The sequence below is a fragment of the Heptranchias perlo genome, chromosome 29 (assembly GCF_035084215.1).
Source record: "Heptranchias perlo isolate sHepPer1 chromosome 29, sHepPer1.hap1, whole genome shotgun sequence".
NCBI classification, from domain to species: domain Eukaryota; kingdom Metazoa; phylum Chordata; class Chondrichthyes; order Hexanchiformes; family Hexanchidae; genus Heptranchias; species Heptranchias perlo.
This window is the reverse complement of record NC_090353.1, coordinates 23975962-23998068: the sequence shown is the minus strand read 5'-3', so window position 1 is coordinate 23998068 and position 22107 is coordinate 23975962. Positions and strand designations below refer to the sequence as shown.

General features: G+C 39.3%; 1 protein-coding gene across 5 annotated transcripts in view; it reads left to right on the top strand.

Moving 5' to 3' along the window:
- The window catches only part of dot1l (DOT1-like histone H3K79 methyltransferase), a 95800-nt gene that overhangs the window by 6818 nt on the left and 66875 nt on the right, over positions 1-22107 (top strand). For 4 of the 5 annotated variants that reach the window (XM_067968310.1, XM_067968307.1, XM_067968309.1 and 1 more), the window contains exons 2-7: positions 6152-6195; positions 12225-12299; positions 17189-17252; positions 19357-19585; positions 19837-19931; positions 20014-20076. In XM_067968310.1, coding sequence (XP_067824411.1) covers positions 6152-6195; positions 12225-12299; positions 17189-17252; positions 19357-19585; positions 19837-19931; positions 20014-20076 — 570 coding nt within the window. Of the gene's footprint in view, positions 1-6151; positions 6196-6923; positions 7004-12224; positions 12300-17188; positions 17253-19356; positions 19586-19836; positions 19932-20013; positions 20077-22107 lie in introns of those variants that run through there. The other variant, XM_067968306.1, reaches the window with a different exon arrangement.

Here is a 22107-nt window from a genome sequence, read left to right as displayed (position 1 = left end):
ATGTTTAATTTAGTTTCATTTTCCAAGTAAATTTCCACAAAGTGTTTAAATTTTTTCTCTGCCAACTAATTACCTCCGCTTGCTCTCTCTTCCAGAAATTTTTGATATTCTGTCTTTGCCCTTGTCCAAATCATTTTAATGCAGAATTAGAAGGATTGCAAAATTGGTGCCTGCAGCGCATGCTAATTCCCACTGACCTGAGAAATACTCATTTATTCCTACTCTTTACTTTCTATGCTTCAGCTATCCTTAACACTTTACCGTTAACTACATGAGCATTAATCTTTGCAACAGTCTTTTACATGGCACTTCGTCAAATATTTTTGCAAGTTTGCTTCATTCCCTTTGTCTGTTTGCTCAGTAATCTCTTTGAAGAATTTGACTAGTCACTAGGCAGAACCCAAGTTTGGAAGGATGAGATCTATAATTGTACTAAGGGGTATTAACTTCAAGTGGATATAGTATACAAATTTCATGTGCCGACTGAAATATGCGACAACAGTTGCTGGGCTTGCACCTAAGGAATGATAAGGCTTTTGGCACCCATGCAACCATATCCCAGGATGAGAACACTTTTTGGAGAGCAACGATAATAGTCGAAAAATTGCAAGAGCAGGCAAAAGTGATCTGTGAGATATTTGAAAAAGCACAATTTCCAAAAATCTTGATGTTAAAAATGTGAAATCTGGTTTGAAAATTAGTTATGTCGTTTGTGGTGATACTTGTACTTTATCCCCTCTTGGCACTTGGACCATTTTTTGAGTCTTCGTATTGCTTTCTCTCCTTTTGATGGACATTTCAAGAATTGGTTAAATTTCTATTTTAATAAAATTGTACCACTGTACAATGACAGTCACATGTCCCATAAAAGTTACATTTTAAGCAAATTTGGGACTTTGAAGGTAAAGAAGTTCAATGATATTGCCTAAATCATTTGAATCCAGTTATTGTCCATCCCAAATTATTCAATGCAGTAGTGAAAGCTAGTGCTGTGCTTTGGAGCCTGTCTGATTCTTCCATAAAATTGGAAGAATTCAGCTCTAAGCATCACTAAAATGAGTTGAATTATATTGTGGAAACTTCAAATGTTTTTGAGACCTGGGTTAGTTATGGAAAATTGGATTCTGGTATCCACGACATCTATGATTCTTTGGAGCTACAACATTTTTGAATGTCCAGCAGTAGAATTTCAAATCTGACAGGTGCTCCATAGCTTTGCCAATTTCCTGGAATTTTCAACAGAAATTAGACTGATTACCAGTTTTAGGCTAACTGGACAACTTGGAATTTTGCTTCAATTTCTATCTATCTATCTATCTGTAATAAATAATCTTAAGTTTATGTGCACTTCCTGTCAAATTCCTATGTCCACATTTATAATGGAAACTGCCTCTATAAAGTTGTCATGCTGTAATTACATCCTCCCCAGTAGAAAGGGATATCAGGAAGTGCATGCAGTCATGAATTTTGAAGTATAGTATCTTTTTTTCAAAAAAAGTCAGAATATATGACTTTACAATGGGAACTGAATTATATCTGTTATGGTCTGGTTATCTTCTGCCCTCCAAACTGCTTCGCCTGAAGATTGCACTTGGTCTTGACTCCCCATGTGCAACACCACGGGAGATCTGTTAGTCAGTTTTTTTCATGACCTTGGTTGCCTGATGTCTTCTATGGATTGTACTGTATAATGTTTTCCGTTCCCCTTTGGCTAGTTTTCAATTATTACAATGCATTGTAATTGAATGCAGATATTCAAAATAGACAATTCATGCTGGCTACAGTCACCAATGTAAACAACCCATGGAATGAATGTGTTGAATAATAACCATCTTTTAGTAATCCATATGAATAGCTTCTGAAGAGGGTTACAGTTCCTCCTTTTAAACTATAACACAGTTGAAGGCTTTTGGGTTCTGTTAAGTAATTGAATAAAGGATTTCCTTTAAAATCAACTTTTGTTAAGCAGTGCCCACAATGATTCAGTTTTATGAAACTGTGCTGTGATAGTTGGTAGGGTTTGAAATGTGTATTCCTCAAGTAGCTGAAATTGGGTTGATCCAGTTAGAATGTGTGTAGAAAATATTGTCAATTCAAACGGTACTTCTTAACCATGTCTGAAAAGTTAAAACTTCTTTGGTTTAAGTTAGACAAGGAATTGCATGGTGTGCAAGTCTGAACTTAATGTTCATTAGTACAGGAAAGTATTTCCACTGTTAAAGGAGGAAAGAAAACTGAGGGAACATGGAATGGATAACAAAGCTCAGGATAAAGGAGAGACGTATTTATTAAGAGGATGGGCAAAGAATTGGTGCCAAATTAAAGTAGTATTAGGTAAGCCCCTCTTTCCAGGTGTATGTGTGTATACATACATACATACTGACAATGGTGGACTGTGGCTATGCAATGCAAGAAACGTTAGATCAAAATTAACACCTGAGTAACTGGAGCTCTATTGTAAATCTCAGGGTATGCAGGACCATACTTTATGAAAGAGGATCCAAAATTGGGGTACCCAGTGTCAAATACCAGGTTTTTTCCTTCAGCTTAAAGGGTATTATGTAATAGCCATTAGAGAGATTTGGCTACAAGCTGGGCACGATTGGGAGCTAAAAAGTCCAGGCTGTGGGATCTTTGGATAGGAGGAGGACTAGCAATACTTATAAAAGACACAATTACAGCAGTGGAAAGGAAGGACTTCAGTAAGAGTGAACAGACAGTGGAAAGTATGGCTAGAACCAAGGAAGGTAAAGGATGCAAGCCTCTGGTGGGAGTTGTCTACAGACCTCCTGACAGTAGTGATCTAGTGGTGGGGGGGGGGAGATGTATAAATATGGAGATTAGGGAAGCATGTAGCAGAAACCAAGTGGTTATAATGGGAGATTTTAATTTTCACACAGACTGGGAAAAGCAGATAAGCTCAAGTAGTAAAGGCAATGAATTTCAAAAATATCCTGTGCTTGCTGACCTATGTTGGCTTCCGGTCCAGCAACGCCTCGATTTTTAAAATTCTTATCCTTGTTTTCAATCCCTCCATGGCATTGCCCCTCCCTATCTCTAACCTCCTCCAGCCCTACAACTCAGATCTCTGCGCTCCTCCAATTCTTGCCTCTTGTGCATCTCTGATTTTAATCGCTCCACCATTGGCAGCTGTGCCTTTAGCTGCCTTGGTCCTAAGCTCTGGAATTCCATCCCGAAACCTCTCCGCCCCTCTACTTCGCTCTCCCCCTTTAAGACCCTTCTTATAACCTACCTCTTTGACCAAGCTTTTGGTCACCTGTCCTATTTTCTCATGTGGCTCGGTGTCAAATTTTGTTTGATAACGCTCCTGTGAAGCACCTTAGGATGCTTTACTACGTTAAAGGAGCTACATAAATGCATGTTGTTATAATCTGGACAGTTTTCTAGAACAACATGTTTTAGAACCAACAAAGGAATATGGCCATAGATTTAATGATGAGTAACGAACCAGAGTTAGTTAACAGTCTGACTGTAAGGGAACATCCTGTAACCATAGTATGATTGAATTTGATATTAGGTTTGAGAGGGTGATGAGAGAGTCACAAACCAAGGTTTTAAATTTAAGTAAGGCAAATTTCAAAGGGATGAGAAATAAATTGATCACTAAACTGGGCTGAGCTGTTGACGGGTAAACCTACAGACAAACAATGGAAAGTATTTAAAGAAAGTGTTGGTACAATACAAAACCAGTACATATTCTTAAAAGGCAAAAACTCCACTTGTTCACCTGACGAAGGAGGTAGCCTCCGAAAGCTTGTGAATTTAAAATAAAATTGCTGGACTATAACTTGGTGTTGTAAAATTGTTTACAATTGTCCACTTGTGTAGTTAAGTAATCATGATCAACAACCGAGGTAAGAGACAGTGTCCAGCTTTAAAGAAGAAAGGCTTGCACAAATGTAAGGAAGCCGAAATACAGCAGACTGGGAGACCACCAAAGGATACAAAGAAAGAAATGAGATGGAAAAAGGAGTATTATAAAAAACTTGCAAGGGATATTAAAGCTAATAGTAAAAGGTTTTTCTCAATATACTTGAGGGGGAATGCGGGCAATTAAAGACAAGCAGGTGATACTGTAATGGATAATGAGGAAATGGCAGACTTATTAAATGAATACTTTGTATTGGCTTTCACAGTGGGGAAAGAAGACAAAATACCAGTGGTAGAAGGGAACCTAAAAATAAGTAAATGAGAAGAACTTAATGGATTTAATATAAATAAGAAAATGGTGAAAGAGAAAATAATGGGACTGAAGGGAGACAAATCTCCAGGAGCTGATGGTTTCATAAGAACATAAGAACAAACATAAGAACATAAGAAATAGGAGCAGGAGTAGGCCAATCGGCCCTTCGAGCCTGCTCCGCCATTTAATAAGATCATGGCTGATCTGATCCTAACCTCAAATCTAAATTCATGTCCAATTTCCTGCCCGCTCCCTGTAACCCCTAATTCCCTTCACTTCTAGGAAACTGTCTATTTCTGCTTTGAATTTATTCAATGATGTAGCTTCCACAGCTTCCTGGGGCACCAGAGGGTATTAAAAGAAACAGGTGGGGAAATTGCAGATGCATTAGTCATCAATTTCTAAAGTTCTGTTGATTCGGGAATTGTGCTTTTGGTTTAGAAAATGCCAAATTTCACTCCATTATATGAGAGGAGGGAGGGAGAAACCAGAAACTGCAGAAGTGTCATTTTAATTTCAGTTGAGGGTAAGTTACTGGAATCTGTAATCAGGAACAGAGTGACTGAACATTTTAACAAGTATGAGCTGATGAAAGGGATTTGTGAAGGGTATGTCATGTCTGACTAAACTAGTTAAATTTTTTTGAGGCGGGCACTAACTTAGTGAACAGCAGAGTGTTTCGATCTTGTCTATATGGACTTCCAGAAAGCATTTGATAAAGTTCCACACAAGAGATGATTAGCAAAAATAAAAGCATGTGGAATTTAATGTAACTGTATGACATGGGTTGATAATTAGTTAGGAGGTAGGAGATGGATTAGGGACAAAGGGAATGTGTTCTGGTTGGCAGGATGTAACGTGTGTTTCCCAGGGATCTGTACTGGGGTCTCAGCTTATCATATACATCAATGACTTGGATGAAGGAATGGAGAGTTGTATATCCAAGTTTGCAGATGATACTAAGTTAAGAGGCACAGTAAACTGTGTACATGGGAGCAAGAAGCTACAAAGGGACGTAGAAAAATTGAGGGGATAAAATATGGCAGATGGCGTTCAATGTGGGGAAGTGTGAGGTCATCCACTTTGTATCCAAGAATAACAAATCGGAATATTTTCTTAATGACAAGAACTATGGAGGAGGAAAGGGATTTGGATGTCCGGGTACACACATCACCAAAAGGTAGTGCACGGGTATGAAAAATTATCAGAAAGGCTAATGGAATGCTCGTTTTTATCTCAAGGGGGCTGTGATGCTCCAATTTTACTGAGCCTTGGTCAGACCTCATCTGGAGCTCTGCATTCAGTTTTGGGCATCATACCTCAGGAAGGATATGTTGGTCTTGGAGGTGGTATGGCGCAGATTCACCAGAATGATGTCAGGGCTCAAAGCGTTAAGTTATGAGCTTGGGTTGTATTCCCTTGAGCTTAGAAATTTAAGGGGTGATGTAGGAGAGGTATTTAAAATGATTAAGGTATCTGATAGGGTGGATATGGAGAAGCTATTTCCTCTGGTGGGAGAATTCAGAACAAGGGAACACATCAAAATTGGAGCTGGACCATTGAGGAGTGAAAACAGGAAGGGTAGTGGAAATCTCAAACAACCCCCGCCCCCACACCCCCAAAAAGGCTGGGTCAATTGAGATTAACATTTTTTATTAGTAATGGTATCAAGGGATATGGATCAAAGGCAGGTAAATGGAGTTAAGGTACATATCAGCCGTGATCTAATTGAATGGCAGTAGAGGCTCGAGGAGCTGAAATGGCCGACTCCTGTTCCTGTGTTCCTTCCATTGTTGGCATCAATATATTAGTCTAGCAGTGTTTGTGTACAAATTAATGGCGGGCTTGGGGGATTTGGAAACTTATCGGCACTCCTGAGATTTTGAACTAGTCTTAGACTTCACGTTTGTTATTTCTTGTATAAAACAGTATTGTACTTTTTTTCAGGACAAACACCATGATGCTGCTCATGAAATTATTGAAACGATCCGGTAAGAACTGAAGTTCGGTTCCATTGATTTGGTTGGACAAAGTTTTTTGTATTTTTTTTCTTTTTTACCTATTGTTAGAGGATGTATTTGTTTATAATTAGATGTTCTATCTATTCCTCTTAATGGATAAGGTTCTTAAAACATTACGGTGAAGTGCTCATAGATTTATTAATTATATAGTAAATACAATAGTACTTAAGCATACACTTAAAGTAGTACTTACAATCACACCAATGATGGTTGGGTACTTGTTATAGTTCTGAGCCCAGTATTCAGGTTGATCGAAACTTCAAATCCAAATTCTCGTTACAATTCGCTATCATTTTATACCTTTGTCACCTCACAGGTGTAAAAGAATCAGCATAACTCTACATTACATGATTATACCAAAAGTTTAAAAACAACTCATATAAGGAATAACGAACTAGAAACCTATACCTTATCAATAACTCAGTTGATAAGCTGAATTCCTCACGAATGAGCTTCTTTTCAGTTGAGCTAATGAGATTAGCATAACTCCTTATTTATGTTATCTTATTGCACATTTCTTTCCTGTTACATTTAATTACTGTTCAACCATGTGAATCTATTGTCTTGGTTCTGCATCCCCTACGCACCAAACAAGTCCTCTTGGCCTACACAAACTTCAATTAAAAAGATAATGTTTTCACAGATGTTTTTCTTCTGCAGGACTAACTCGTGTCCTTGTAGCCATAGATCAGTGCTTACAGTTCTTGCAAGCTTGAGGATCAGTGCTCACTGGCACGACTTCAATTAACTTATTCCATTAAGACACATTCTCTATCAGGTGATTACTTCACACAAGCATATTAAAACTGTGGTGCCTAAGGGTCAGTTCTCAGTTCAAAAGTTCAGTGGTCACTGTGTTAGAATTGCTGTGCAGCTGTAAAATTGTAGCACCAATTAGTTACTTCCAAGACATTACAATTTAAAAATCATAGTTTCCTACTTAAACAAAGTTTGAAAGTTAACATTATTGCAATATAAAATCACTCCAAGTCCGTCTGATTAACCCTTTCCTTGCACAGTCCTTTCCACTGATAAGAACTTGTAAGTATATAATTGTGAGTCCGTATGGCACAATGCATCAATTTATTAAGGTGGGCCAAAGTTAGTGGGCTGTGGTTTTCCTTTCAAGATCTGCTACATAAGACAATGTTAACTCTTTTGGTCCTACATTACAACAGTGACTAAACCTCAAAAGTACTTCATTGGCTGTAAAGCACTTTAGGACATCCTGAGGTCGTGAAAGGCACTATATAAATGCAAGTTCTTTCTTTCTCCCATTTGAGGATTGGACTATTCCCAGTATGCGGAAGCCAAATCTAAACACTCATTGTGTATGCCTCCTCCTAAAGAGTTGAACATCGGTGAGAATTCTGATAGCAGATTGTCTTCACTGCAGATATTTGGTCCTGATGGCCAATGCAAAAGTCTACTTCCATAGGCAAGCCTTTGCTCCGTATGAACTGAGATGTGACTATGTTCAAAATATTCTGGGATAGCAGGGTGGACATTTGAGCCCTTACAGTTCCAGTATGTACTGGAAATAATACAGGATCCCACTGTACCCTACTGATCTCCGAATCATGGCAAATATCATGCTAAGAGATTTGAGCTGAAAATGTATTAAGATTAACAAATTAAAACGAGCAAATTTCAGTTAGATTAGAACACTTTACTTGATGCTCGGTATCTTGGAACAATACAAGTCTGCAATCCTTTAGCAGTAGTACTTGACAAAACATGGACCACATACCCTTGGTTAAAGCTTTTTACTTGAGAAATTAACCTGACTCAATTCTTGGCGTTTACCTGTATAGAGAATTCAAAGGGAAATAAGAAGTAAGTACGACCACCACCCTAGATTACATCTTTCTTCCCTTCTATATTAAACTACTACAAAGGAAAGTAGGCAGATATAGTTCACAATTAATCAAAGCTGTCCCACTGAAATGCATTTCTTGCAATGCTTGATCCACCAATTAAATTAGATGTCACAATGTGGTCTCCCAGAAACCAGGGAAGCCAATGACACACTATCAGGATGCATCGCAACAGTGTCTTGCTCGCAGTCCCTTGAATGGGATAATTTCCAGTAGTTGATAGCCTGCCTATCCACTTGATGGACTCTTGTCTCCAACGCTTGTTAAGAAATCCACATAAACAGAAGTCGAACAACTCCCTTTGAAGCAGCAGTCAACCTTGATTTTTGCATAACGAGCTATAGTGAAGAACTTCCTTTAGGCGATTGATGGAAATCCATTTTAGAAAAAACAAGAGATTAGATTAGTTGAACATTTATTAAAAATGTAAAATTGGCATTAACATCTGAATTCTTAATCTGAAACTGGGCAGATCTCTGATCTGTTAGTGTTGAGGGATATCCTGATAGAGTTAGATAAAGGAGGGAGGAGGCTCGTGTGGAGCATAAACATCGGCACCGGCATGGACCTGTTGGGCTGAATGGCCTGTTTCTGTGCTGAACGTTCCATGTAATTTTTCTTGAGTGATTTAAGAGGGCTTGGAAAAATATAGTTCTTGTTGAACTGTAATAAAATTAATTGGATGACTGCAAATTTTTTGGGGGGTGAAAAGAGAAACAGTTGAAGAATATTCCTTTTACCAGTTTGGTGTTAGAGCTGACCCAGTATTGGTGACTCATTACTGGGCCTGGACAGCAAAAGTCAGCCATCTCCTTGCTGAAAATGGCTATCCATGATGGAAAGTGCACATGTTGGCACTTGGTGAGGACAGGATTGGGCTTGGCTGTATCTCACTTACGGAATGACCACTTCGGCAAGCACTGGAGAGCCACTGATGTTCTTGGAACTGCAACTCAACAAGAGTTCAGTGGAGGAGGGAAAATGTAAATCATTCCAGAGATAGCCGTTCTAACTAGAAGTGTGTTAGAATCATGAGTAATAACCATCCAGTTTATATAGACTAGATTCAAAATTTATCAGATCTGCTCACTACTGGATTGCCTCAGTTTATTGTTGAAGAGAACCCCAGGAAATTAAATTGGGAACTTAATCGTTTTAATATTGACAGCCGTATGATTTTACAAAAAATACTTTTTTGATCTAAAGATAATCTAATCTGTGTTATTAAAGTTCCCTTAGAGGTACATTCAACAACTTGCATATATATATATATATAGTGCCTTTAACGTAGTAAAATATCCCAAGGAGTGATTATCAAACAAAATTTGATACCGAGCCACATACGGAGACATTAGGACAGATTACCAAAAGCTTGGTCAAAGAAGTAGGTTTTAAGGAGTGCCTTAAAGGAGGGGAGAGAGGTAGAGAGGCAGAGCAGTTTAGGGAGAAAATTCCAGAGTTTAGGGCCTAGGCAGCTGAAGGCACAGCAGCCATTGGTGGAGTGATTAAAGTCAGGAATGCACAAGAGACCAGAATTGGAGGAGTGCAGAGATCTGAAGGTTGTAGGAGGTTGCAGAGATAGGGATGGGTGAGGCCATGAGGGATTTGAAAACAAGGATGAGAATTTTAAAATCGAGGTGTTGCAGGACCAGGAGCCAATGTAGGTGAGCGAGCACCGGGGTAATGGGTGAACGGGACTTGATGCAAGTTAGGATATGGGAAGCAGAGTTTTGGATGAGCTTAAGTTTATGGAGGGTGGAAGAAGGGAGGCTGGCCAGAAGAGCATTGGAACAGTCAAGTCTAGAGGTAACAAAGGCATGGATGAGGGTTTCAGCAGCAGATGAGCTGAGGCGGGGGTGGATGTAGGTGGTCTTGGTGATGGAGTGGATATGGGGTTGGAAGCTTACGTCAGGGTCAAAGATGCCAAATTTCAGCCTCAGACAGTGGCCATAGAGAGGCATGGAGTCGGTGGCTCGGGAACAGAGTTTATGGAGGGGACAGAAGGCAATGTCTTCGATCGTCCCAATATTTTAGTTGGAGGAAATTTCCGCTCACCGGACAAGCAGCAGGGGTTGAGAGAGGTGGTGGTGGGGTCGAGCTGGGTGTTGTCAGCGTACATGTGGAAACTGATGTATTTTCGGATGATGTCGCGAGGGGCAGCAAGTAGGTGAGAAATAGGAGGGGGCCAAGGATAGATCCTTGGGGGACTCCAGAGGTAATAGTGCGGGAGTGGGAAGAGAAGACCTTGCAGGTGATTCTCTGGCTATCACTGGATAGCTAGGAATGGAACCAAGTGAGGGCAGTCCCACCCAGCTGGACGACAGAGGAGAGGAGTTGGAGTAGGATGGTGTCGTCAACTGTCAAAGTCTGCTGACTGGCCAAGAAAGACGAGGAGGGATAATTTAACCCTGTCACTTAGGATGTGATTTGTGACTTTGATACGGGCAGCTTTGGTGCCGTGGCAGGGGAGGATACCTGATTGGAGGGGTTCATGCGGTTGTGAGAAAGATGGGCACGGATTTGGGAGGTGATACTACGTTCAAGGACTTTGGAAAGGAAAGGGAGATTGGAGATGGGGCGGTAGTTTGCAAGGACAGAGGGGTCAAGGGTGGGTTTTTTGAGGGGGTGATGACAGCAGATTTGAAGGGGAGGGGGACAGTACCTGAGGAGAGGGAACTGTTAACAATATCAGTTAAAATGGGGACCAGGAAGGGAAGTTGGATGGTCAGTTTGGTGGGAATAGGGTTGAGGCAGCAGGAGGTGGGTCTCATGGACAAGATGAGCTGAGGGCATGAGGGAAGATAGGGAGAGAAACTAGATGGCCAGATCCACACACCCAGAAAGCCATTCAGCCCATCTTAATTTATCCACCCAGAAAGCATCTGTCTGAATTTTTGCATCCAATTATTTCTTAAATGATTCTAGGGCTTTCACTTGATTTACTGTATCTGCATGGCCATTCTAAGTGTTCGTTTGCAGAAAGAACTACTTCTTGATATCAGTCTTAGTCACCTTTTACTAGTTTGAACCTGTGCCCCCATGTCTTGCTCCTGCAAATTAATTTATAGTAATATTCTAGATTTAACTATTCCATATAGTTTACTATGTTGTATAGTACAAGATCACCTCTCGAGACACCTCCTTTCCAGGCTTCTGAAGCAAGACTCCGATTTAATGGTGAACTATTCAAATGAACTTAAGCAATTCTGCAGATAATTGTAGTCCACCCAGGATATTAGCATTTTAAATGGCTACATAGTCTGATACACTAGGTTGCTGTCAGCTCAACTGAATCAGAAGGCTGTAGGTTCAAACCCCGCTCCAGGAGTTGAACACATTAATCTAGGCTGACACGTCAGTGCAATACATTGAGTGCTGCATTGTTAAAGGATGCTCTCTTTTGGATGAGACTTTGAACTCTCATCCTGTCTGCTTGTTTAGGTGGATGTAAAACATTCAAGGCACTGTTTGAAGAGTAGGAACTTCTCTTGATGCCCTGGCCAGCAATCCTTCTTTCACTCGCACTCCCAAAATCAGATTAGCTGGTCATTTATTTCATTTGCTGTTTGTGGGACCTTGACTGTATGCAAATTGCCTACATAATGGCAACTGCACTTCAAAAATAATGAATTGATGTCAAGTGCTTTGTAGCATGCTGATGATGTGATAAGGTGCTATATAAAAGCAATTTCCTACTGGAAGAGGATAATATGGGGCATTTTTTTCTCACCTTTTGGAATACACCTGATTTTAAGCCACTTAAGTGCCTTTTATTAAGGTGTGTTTGCAGTATCCATCTGTTTGGGGAAAAATACCAGTCTTGTGTTGGGTATAACGTGAATTGGCATGTTAAGCTTTTCCAACATAGTGCGTTCATTGCTTTGTAATGTCAAGACCACAACTTGCTAGATCTTGCGTTGTCTGCAGTGTTGCTTTGGGGTCTTCCAGATTGAGCTTGATTTTGCTTTGCATTTCCTCTTGGCTGGTTGTGAGGAAATTTGTCCAGATCAGCTTGGTCTCCCTGGTTGAAGAAGAAATGCCAGCGCTGTAGAGATGCACTTTTTAAAAATGGTAGCCAAGAGAAAAACTAAGGTTGAACACCTGTGTTTAATTTTATTTCAGGTGGGTTTGTGAGGAGGTCCCTGATCTTAAACTTGCTATGGAAAACTACGTGCTAGTGGACTATGATACCAAATGGTAAAGTATACTGACGTGTATTAATAGTTCTAATAAGTTTCTTGAGCACAAAACAACATAATTGAACAAAAATGTTTGCATTGAAAGAATAAACACTGTTTTATGAGTACAAGAAATAGGAGTAGACCATACGGCCCCTCGAATCTGCTCCACCATTCAATAAGATCATGGCTGATCTTTTACTTCAACTCCACTTTTCTGCCGTATCTGCATATCTCTGGATTCCCTTAGTGTCCAAAGTATCGATCTCAATATTGAATATACTCAATGATTGAGCATCCACAGCCCACTGGGGTGGAGAATTCCAAAGATTCACAACCCTTTGAAGAAATTTTTCCTTATCTCAGTCCTAAATGGCTGGCTTCTTATCTGACTCCTAATTCTAGGCTCTTCAGCCAAGGGAAATAGCCTCTCAGCATCCATCCTGTCAAACCCTATAAGAATCTTGTATGTTTCAATGAGATCACCTCTCATTCGAAACTCCAGAGAGTATAGGCCCATTCTACTCAATCTCTCCTCATAGGACAACCGTCTCATCCCAGGAATTAATCTAGTGAACCTTCGTTGCACCCCCTCTAAGGCAAGTATATCCTTCCTTAGGTAAGGAGACCAAAACTGTACACAGTTTTCCAGGTGTGGTCTCACCAGAGCCCTATATAATTGCAGCAAGATCTCCTTACTCTTATACTCCAACCCCCTTGCAATAAAAGCTAGCATACCATTTGCTTTCTTAATTGCCTGCTGTACCTGCATGTTAACTTTGTGATTCATGTACAAGGACACCCAAATCCCTCTGAATATCATTCCTTGTTTTGGAGTACTGGGAAAATTATGGAAATTAAGAAGGCTCTTGAACAAATTTCAGTACCTAAGTTGTCAGATGTTCAAAAAACTTAATTTATTTGATGTAAGGAATGACTGTTTGTTTAAAGCCATATGCTGAGGGAGCAAACAGAGCTGAGGGTCTGAGCTTATTGCATACTTGCTCAATTACAGTGTGTGTCATACCTGACAAACATTTTGTGTAAGAGTTCTCTAGTTTGAAACATTTTTACTTAAACACTCACTTGACTAAAATTAGTATTAATTCCTGAGCATTAAGAATGGTGACAAAAATTCTGGTGTCCTTAATATTAAAATGTACAAGATATATTTCTTGATTGCAGGTTCAGAGGTCTTTTGTGAAGGTTGCAGCAAACCATTTCACCTATCATAGCTATTTATGTGGAGTGAAGGGTATTTTATAGAAACAAATTAAGAGAATATAAACTATTTATGTAAAATATGCCTGCTTCAATTTGAGGCAGTGTGGGTGCATATTGCGTGTGTTGGGTGGGGCAAGTGGCAGCAGTGGTACAGGAGAAATCAATGAATGTACAAATGAGCCAATTAGAATCTGGGCCTGAATCTAGCCTAGGTTGGGATGGAAGTATCCTTTTTGTCGATAATGATATAAAGTGAACTGACTAATTTTTAAGAAATAACTTCATTATTTTGTGTCCTATTTTGTATTAATTTCATATCCTAATATCTTATTTTGTGTTTTTTGGGAGGGGTAGGAGAGGGGGTTGGATACTGTGGTACCTTGGTGTTGATCATTGGAACTCTGTATGTGATCATTTGTAAATGTCAAGGAACTTTTATAAAAGGAAAATATGGAGTGGGGAGGAGTGATGTGGAAGCCACTGTAGAATAATATCTTAAAGAAAAACAACTGTGCTGGATCGCAACAAACTAATATATATTTAAGTTTTTTTTTGAGAGTGGGCGAGAAGGTGGTGAGGGGCTTGGAACACGTGCATGTGTTTCAACAATACACTCTTGTAATCACAAATGATACATGTGTAAATTTGAGCAAGCTATATACATATATGTGGCACTGCTGACACTTTGTCACCACCAAAGCTGGAAAGGTTAGCTGATCCTAATCTGACCAAACTGATTTTAAAAATTTTAAATTAATTCTTGGGATGTGGGTGTTGCTGGCATGGCCGGTAATTATTATCCATGCCAAAATGCTCCTGAGAAGGTGGTGGTGGTGGTGGGCTGCTGCCATGAACCCTGGTTTGATGCAACTGAAAGGCTTGATAGACAGTTAAGAGTCAACCACATTGGGAGTGGAGTTGCATATAGGTCAGACTGGGTAAGGGATGGAGAGGTTTCCTTCATTAAAGGATATTAGTGATTTACTAAACCAGTTGGGTTTTTTCTACTATCCGACAGCTTGTCACATTTCCAGATTTTTTTTAAACTGATTTCAAATGCTCAAACACCCAAGGTAGGATTTGAACTCATGTCTTCTGGATTACTAGTCCATTAACACAACCACTGTATTACCGTACCCGTATTCTGTCCCTTCCATAAATAGTGCACATTTGTGTCACTATCATTGGCTAGTTTGGTGTTTTATACTGCTTAACGCTACTTTGGTTTCAGTATAGTTGAAAACTTCAGCAAAATTGCTGCTTTTTTAAGGCAAGCTCATGTTCCCCCATTAAAGGACCTTTATTTCAGTAGAATGGATAATCTTTCTACTATTTAAAATTGCAGTCAGAAATCCTCTTGCTTTATTATTCCAATCAATGTTGCACAGTAGTAGTAAAGGAAAGGATTAACAGGTCAGGGGTTCAGTTGTGTTCTGTCCAAAACATATACTTCCATCTAAGTAGATGGTGATGTGGAGATGCCGGTGATGGACTGGGGTTGACAATTGTAAACAATTTTACAACACCAAGTTATAGTCCAGCAATTTTATTTTAAATTCACAAGCTTTCGGAGATTTTCTCCTTCCTCAGGCAAAGGAGCTCTTGAAACATTTGCCTGAGGAAGGAGAAAATCTCCGAAAGCTTGTGAATTTAAAATAAGTAGATGGTTGCAGCTTTGTTTATTTCCATTGGTTTGATTAATAGCAGATCTTATGGGCATTTTTGGCTTGCAAGTGCCAGAATGCCACAAGTGAAGGACATCTTGAAGGCGACACTAATTTGCACATCCTATCCCATTTGGTTAAAAATGGACTTAATTAGTTCTTATACTTTGTTTATGACAACTCAGTACTGAAAGGTATGTGTGAAATGTGAAAATTCAGCATTGGTCTCAGCTCAGCAATACTTGCTTAGAATAAGCTTCTCCACTTAAAACTGCTCACCTGACCCTTTCCTAGACCTGTATTTAGACACAACACAAAATGTAACATATGTTTGAATATTTAATTTTCATCCTAAACATTTTGGATTTGGAGTCTGATTGCTAATGGCTCCATTTGCAAATTTGGCCTGAATCTGCAGGCCTGAAGCTGATAGCTTTTTTTTCAGTTGACATTTGGATGGCCAAACCACAGATTGTTTAAATTTTAAAAAAAATATTAGCTTTTGTTCATATAACCTGGATATTGCATGTTTGTATTGTGCATTACCAGATTAGACAACATTGGTTAGATGTTGGATGAAGTAGTTTCTACACGAGTTACTCAGACTTTTGATGGGCACAATCCAAATGATGTCTATCTTGTTTGATCCCACACTTCACACTGTCCCATATAGTGACGGGACATTGTTCTGCACCTGTAATTTCCCACACAATCAGCTTCTGATTCCAGTGATTTCATCGTGAAAGTTGCCAAGTTACAACCAAGACAAAAAAAAAGCCCACTATTCTATTTTAATAAGGTACATGGAAGATAGGATAGTTGTGCCTCATGGTACCACAGTCTTGCTGCCATTTGTTGAAGTAAAGGAAACATGCGAATCCCAGCTCATTCACTCTTTCACAGACAGGCAGACCATGTAGGGAAGCCGAAAGAGGCATGTGCGGCATATAAGACTGCTGATCACCAGAGGTGAAGTAGGCCGCAGAAAACCTTTGGACTTTGAGAAGTACATTGATTTAACAGTATGACTTTACCCCCACTTAAAAGCAACACCTCTAACACAAACTACTTCAATTTTCCACATCAGCCATCTTTATAACCTATCTATCCAGAGACTTGAGCACATAATCTCGGTTGACACTTCAGTGAGGTACTGAGAGTGCTGCACTGTTGGAAGTGCTGTCTTTACGTTGAGACATTAAACCGAAGCCCTGCCTGTCCTTTCAGATGGACTTAAAAAATCCTACGGCATTATTTGAAGAAGCTCGGGAGCTTTCCTGTGTCCTGGCCAACATTTATCCCTCAACCAATGTCACTAAAATGGATTATCTGGTCATTTATTTATTTTGCTGTTTGTGCAACCTTGCTGTGTGCAAATTGATTGCTGTGTTTCCCTACATGACTACAGTGACCACACTTCAAAAATACTTCATTGACTGAAGTGCTTTGGGACATCCTGAAGTTGTGAAGGGTGCTATATAAATGCAAGTTCTTTCCATCTTGAGGTGCTCAACTATTAACAAAAATGGATTATGTGAATTTTTCACTTGCAGCTGTTGGAGAATAGCCATTAATCTCTGGAACCTGGTTTTGAATCCATCCCAAATTGATTGGAATGTACTAATACTACCTCATCCTATTTTGCCATCAGCTCGCTGTTTGATTTTGATAGTGTATTTTGGGTCCTCGAGTGTACTTTTTAACTTATAAATCAAGCAAACAGATGTGTATTTAAGAAATTTAGCTTTGTATAGCGAAAAACTTGGAATTAGAAGATGTAGTTACAGTTCAGTTACATGTACAAATTTAGTCAATTGTAAATAATTTCTACACTAAGTACATTTTGTATAAAAAGTACTATGGGGGCCTCCACTGTGATTGCTTTTATATATAAACATTTTTCTTTGCCATCTGTTTGTTGCTACTTGCAAATATTAACTATTACCTAGAATTAAAATGAAGAAATTTCTTAGTTTTCATTTGGAATGTTGTTCTCAATTGTCAATATGATCTCTTCTAGTTTTGAGAGTATGCAGAAGCTATGTGAAAAGTACAACCGGGCCATGGATAGCATTCAGCAGTTGGTATGTATTGTAGTTTGAATTGTATGTAGTGTATTTCAATTAGGTGTTGCAAAAAATGTTTTAAAAGTAGTTGTTTGCTCTGTGACTTGCACATTCTATTTTCTTCTCGTGCATTCTCTTGCTTTCTCTGCCATTATCCCTTTTCCTGTGTCGCCTTACTCTTCACTTACTCTGTGTGTATGTTTGTATGTAATCTCAACATCAACGGAGACATTCTGGATTTGGCGTGGGGTGAACTTTGGACCTGGCCTGGCCTGTGATGCATGTGTACCTCGGGCCAGGTGACCTTCATGTTGGTGTTGCATTGAATTTGGAGCCACTGCCTAATGTACCCTTTTTATTATTGACAGTGGTTTAATTTGGAGGTGGAAAGTGCTGTAATAGACAACAAAGGAAATCAATGGCAAGTACTGAAAAGGAAACTAAGGATCTGGTATATGGGGTGGGGAGGGAACAAGTTCGACTGGCTGAATAGCCACCTCCTGTTCCTAAATGGGGGCATCTCATTGGAGGAAGGAAGACTTTATTAGCTTCTCATACTATCAAAACTGGAAACTGAGGTGATCTTGGATTCAGTACATGTTTGCACTGTTGGTCTTTGCTATTGAGAGATAGCATCAGTACTCACCAGTTTCTTTGTCGTGAGGTTCTCATCTTGGCTAGGCTATCTAGTGGAGGAACTGAGGAGAGAGGCCCATCCCTTCCCTGAAAGAAGAGTGGACTTAACAGCAATAGTCTTGTATTGGCCTCGTGTGGTTCATTTACATGTTTTGATTGCTTCCAAAAAATGGGTTACCTAACAGCCTTTTCACTTGAGAATAATTGTGATGTGGAGATGCCGGTGATGGACTGGGGTTGACAAATGTAAGGAATCTTACAACAGGTTATAGTCCAACTATAACCTGGTGTTGTAAGATTCCTTACATTTGAGAATAATTGGGAGGGAGCTGAAAGGTTGGGAGGTGGTGGGAAATGAAGAGTCAATGAATGAAGTTTTGGAGCATTGTTGATATTTCACACTGTAATTCATTGATATGTACTAGGAAGTATTTACTTAATGTGGACTTCATGGTTGCTTTTTTTAGTTTCTGGCTGTTGCTTCATAAAGAAACAAGGCTGGTCACAAATGTCATCAGTTTCCATTATATTCAATGCACGATAGTGGTGCACAATAAATACTCCTTTTTGAGGTTGGAATTTTATCAGTTGTTTTGACTAGTAATTCTCTTCCCCCGACCCACCCACCAACTACCCCCACCTTCTGGAAAGAAAATTAAATTAGCGTGAAACTTGTCAAAAAATTCCATATTTTTAATTTGGGGGAAAATATTTTTTCTTGGTTGCTGGCAGGATTAATTGAATTCTACAATAATATTTTTGTACTGCCTTCCCATATCATACCAACAAACCATATGAATGGCAATGAAGTGAAAGTTCTTAATTAGATGCTCCAGTATCTTTTTTGGCAATGGATGTATTGGTAACCCTTTCCCTAAGTTTTTAAAAAAAATATTTTTGTATCGCTGCCTAAAAGTACTGTTTGAAAATGGGTGAGTTAGGAACCATGTCTGCATTATTTTACTCATAGATCTTGATAGGGGTATTGTTTATAATTTCCATACCTCATGTATCAAATCCATTTTCTGGACATTTCACTGTTCAATGTAGAATCAAAACCAAGTTTTTTTTTTCCCCATTGATTATGACATTCCTGCTTACTTTTGCCAGTTCTATCAAGTACAGGAGAAAATATCCTTTTTAAAAAAAAATAGGGGAGACTTCTCATGAGGAATAATAATGGTTAACTACAAAAAAATGTTAGTTCCTGCAATCATTATTTCACTTTTGGAGGAGGTGGGGGGATTGGATGAAATGTCAATTCTAGATATAATTTTGAAAGTTGCTTGTATTGTTTCCTATTAGTAAATTCTGTAATAGTTCCCTGAGAATTGTGTTATCATGTATGTGGTGGTGCTGTCTCGGAGCTTAATTGAAGCACATCACTGGTTGTGTATAATACAAATTGTCAAGTGGATACTCTTCACTTCGAAACAAATTTACTCTTGAGTTTGCTTAATGAAAAAATGTCTTCCATTTAATACAGTGGAAAGGGACTACACAGCCAATGAAACTGAACACTCGGCCTTGCAATGGCCTGCTACGACATATTCTGCAACAGGTCTACAACCACTCAGTGACTGATCCAGAGAAACTGAACAATTATGAACCCTTTTCCCCCGAGGTTTATGGAGAAACATCCTTTGATTTAGTCGCTCAGATGATTGATGAAATAAAAATGACTGCAGATGATACGTTTGTTGATTTAGGAAGTGGTAAGAAACTCTTTTTTTGGGGGGCAAATTTACTAAGCTATTGATAGAAAAATAAAATGGACGAGGCTAGCTTATAATTTGAACTTCAGATGACCTTTGGTTAATTGATCTGACTGACAATTTAACAGTCATGTTTTTGTAATGGCATCATTTATATAAGGCAATAGAGTAGTTTATGTGAAATGTAGAAAGTTCTGGATTATGTAGTTCTGTAGCCAGTTGTATTGATTGATGTTAACTTCCTTCCCTAGGCGTGGGTCAAGTAGTGTTACAAGTTGCTGCAGCTACACAATGCAAGCATTACTATGGTGTAGAAAAGGCAGAGATACCTGCAAAATATGCAGAGGTAAGCAGTTTATTTAGAAAAATATTTTGAAAAATGTCCAATAAAGAAAAGCGAAGTATAATGTTTTTTTTTCCTTACACAGACAATGGATACAGAGTTCAGAAAATGGATGCGATGGTATGGGAAGAAATATGGAGAGTACACAGTAAGCTTGTTTTATGCAAAGATTCAGACACCAAATTTTGAAAAATCTTTCAATTTTAGAATCAAATGATAAAAAATGTTTGCACTTAGAAATTTTTCAATTAAAAATCTCATATCTGCATGCACTTCCTGTCTACAAAATCTAACTTTGTCACATTCTTGTTGGTGTCATTTTTTTAATTATAAATTTGTTTGTATAATAAGGGCTGCATTACATGTGTGTGCTCTTGTCCAGTTATTCCTTGCTGTCTTGCCCGATTTCACCTGCAGATTACACTTGATCTTGACTCCTCGTTTACAACACCACAGGAGATTGATGTGCGTGAGAGATATATGTATATTTCTTTGTCGCTTGCGCTCTGTCGCCCACACTCTGTTTCATGATCCTTGTCTGTATATTTCTGCTCTGGTTTTTCTTCTCTTTTATCCTTTCAGGTGGGTGTTGTGCAGAGTTGGGAGCAGTCCAGGATCCAAGTTGCATTTTCTAGTGGCATGTGTAGGGAAAATGAGCCCCTGGCAGCTCCCTTCCTATCTCTGCCTCTGTCTGTCTTTCCTACTCTCCCGTTTATCCTTCCCACTACCATCTCCCAACTATGACCACCTCCTCTTAGCATTCCCACCTTTCCTTCCCTTCTCATATATACTACTTTGCTTCTCCTCCATCAATTCCCCTTCTGTTGCTACCCATCTTCCCCTTTCCCTATTCCCCTCTTCCTCTATCCTCTTCTCTCTATTTTCCTCTATCCAACTACTGCAATTGTCATCTTGCTAGCTTCCCAGCCTCCACTCCATAAACTCTGCTACACACATTCTGTACTCTTACCCACCCTTGCTAATCTACATGGGTTCCCTGTCATCCATGGATTCAATTTAAAATTCATGGCTACAAGCCCCTCCTTGCCTCACCTTATCTCTGAAATCTTCTCCAGCTCTATCCATCTTTCTACATGCTCTGTTCCTCTGATCCTGACCTTGTGTGCACACCCTCCCCTCACCCCATCATTAATGACACAGCCGTAGGAACAGGAGTAGGTCATTCAGCCCATGAGCCGGTTCTGTTATTTATTTAGATTATGACTGATCTGTACCTTAACTCCACCTTTGAGTCATTTTTTCTCTGGGACCCCACCCCTAAGCCTTAAGCCTCTCCAGCTCTTCAAAATATGAAAATCCATATTTTTAATCAAGCGTTTGGTCATCTTTTCTAATCCTCCCAGCTTGGTGTTGGCTTCCTTTGCTTACCTCTATTTGTGAAGCGCGTGATCCTTTCATGACAATAAAAAAAAGAACTTGCACTGAAATAACTTTATCGTGACTGTAGGGCATCCCAAAATACTTCATAACCAATAGATTGCTTTTGAAGTTCAATCACAGTTATGTAGGCAGACATGACAGCCAAAATTGTACACAGCAAGGTTCTGTAACAGAAAATGAATGAATGACCACATAATCTGTTTTGGGTGGAAAATGTTGGAGGAGGAATGCTGGCCAAGTTACTGGGAGAACTCCCTGACCCTCGAATCGTGCCAAGATATCTTTTGCGTCCTCCTTCGTTTAATGTCTCGTCCAGAAGATGGCATACTCCCTTAATGCTGCACCCCCTCAGTGCTGCACTGAAACGTCAGCCTATGTACTCGAGTTTGTGGTATAGCTTGAATTCACAACCTTTTGACTCGGGACAGTGCTATTCACTAGCCGAGTTGACACTAAATGCAAGCTTAGATTACAAGTAACCTTAGCTCTGTGTCTTTTTTTCCCTGCATGTTGAACTACCAATCTGATTTATACTCAGTTCACAATTCTATATGAATTTTGTGATACTGCACATGCACTTCTGTTTTGTTGAATGTCGTTTTATGCAACACGACATCTCTGCTTTTAACTTATTGGGCATTTGGACTGTAGGGAAACATCCAAGTACTTATCCCACAGATCCTTTCTTCACTGGAAAGGCTGGATTGTATGAGCTACAGACTTTTCTGTGACTTGTGGTTATTGTGTGATTGTTTTAGAAGTGAGTGGTTTTATAATT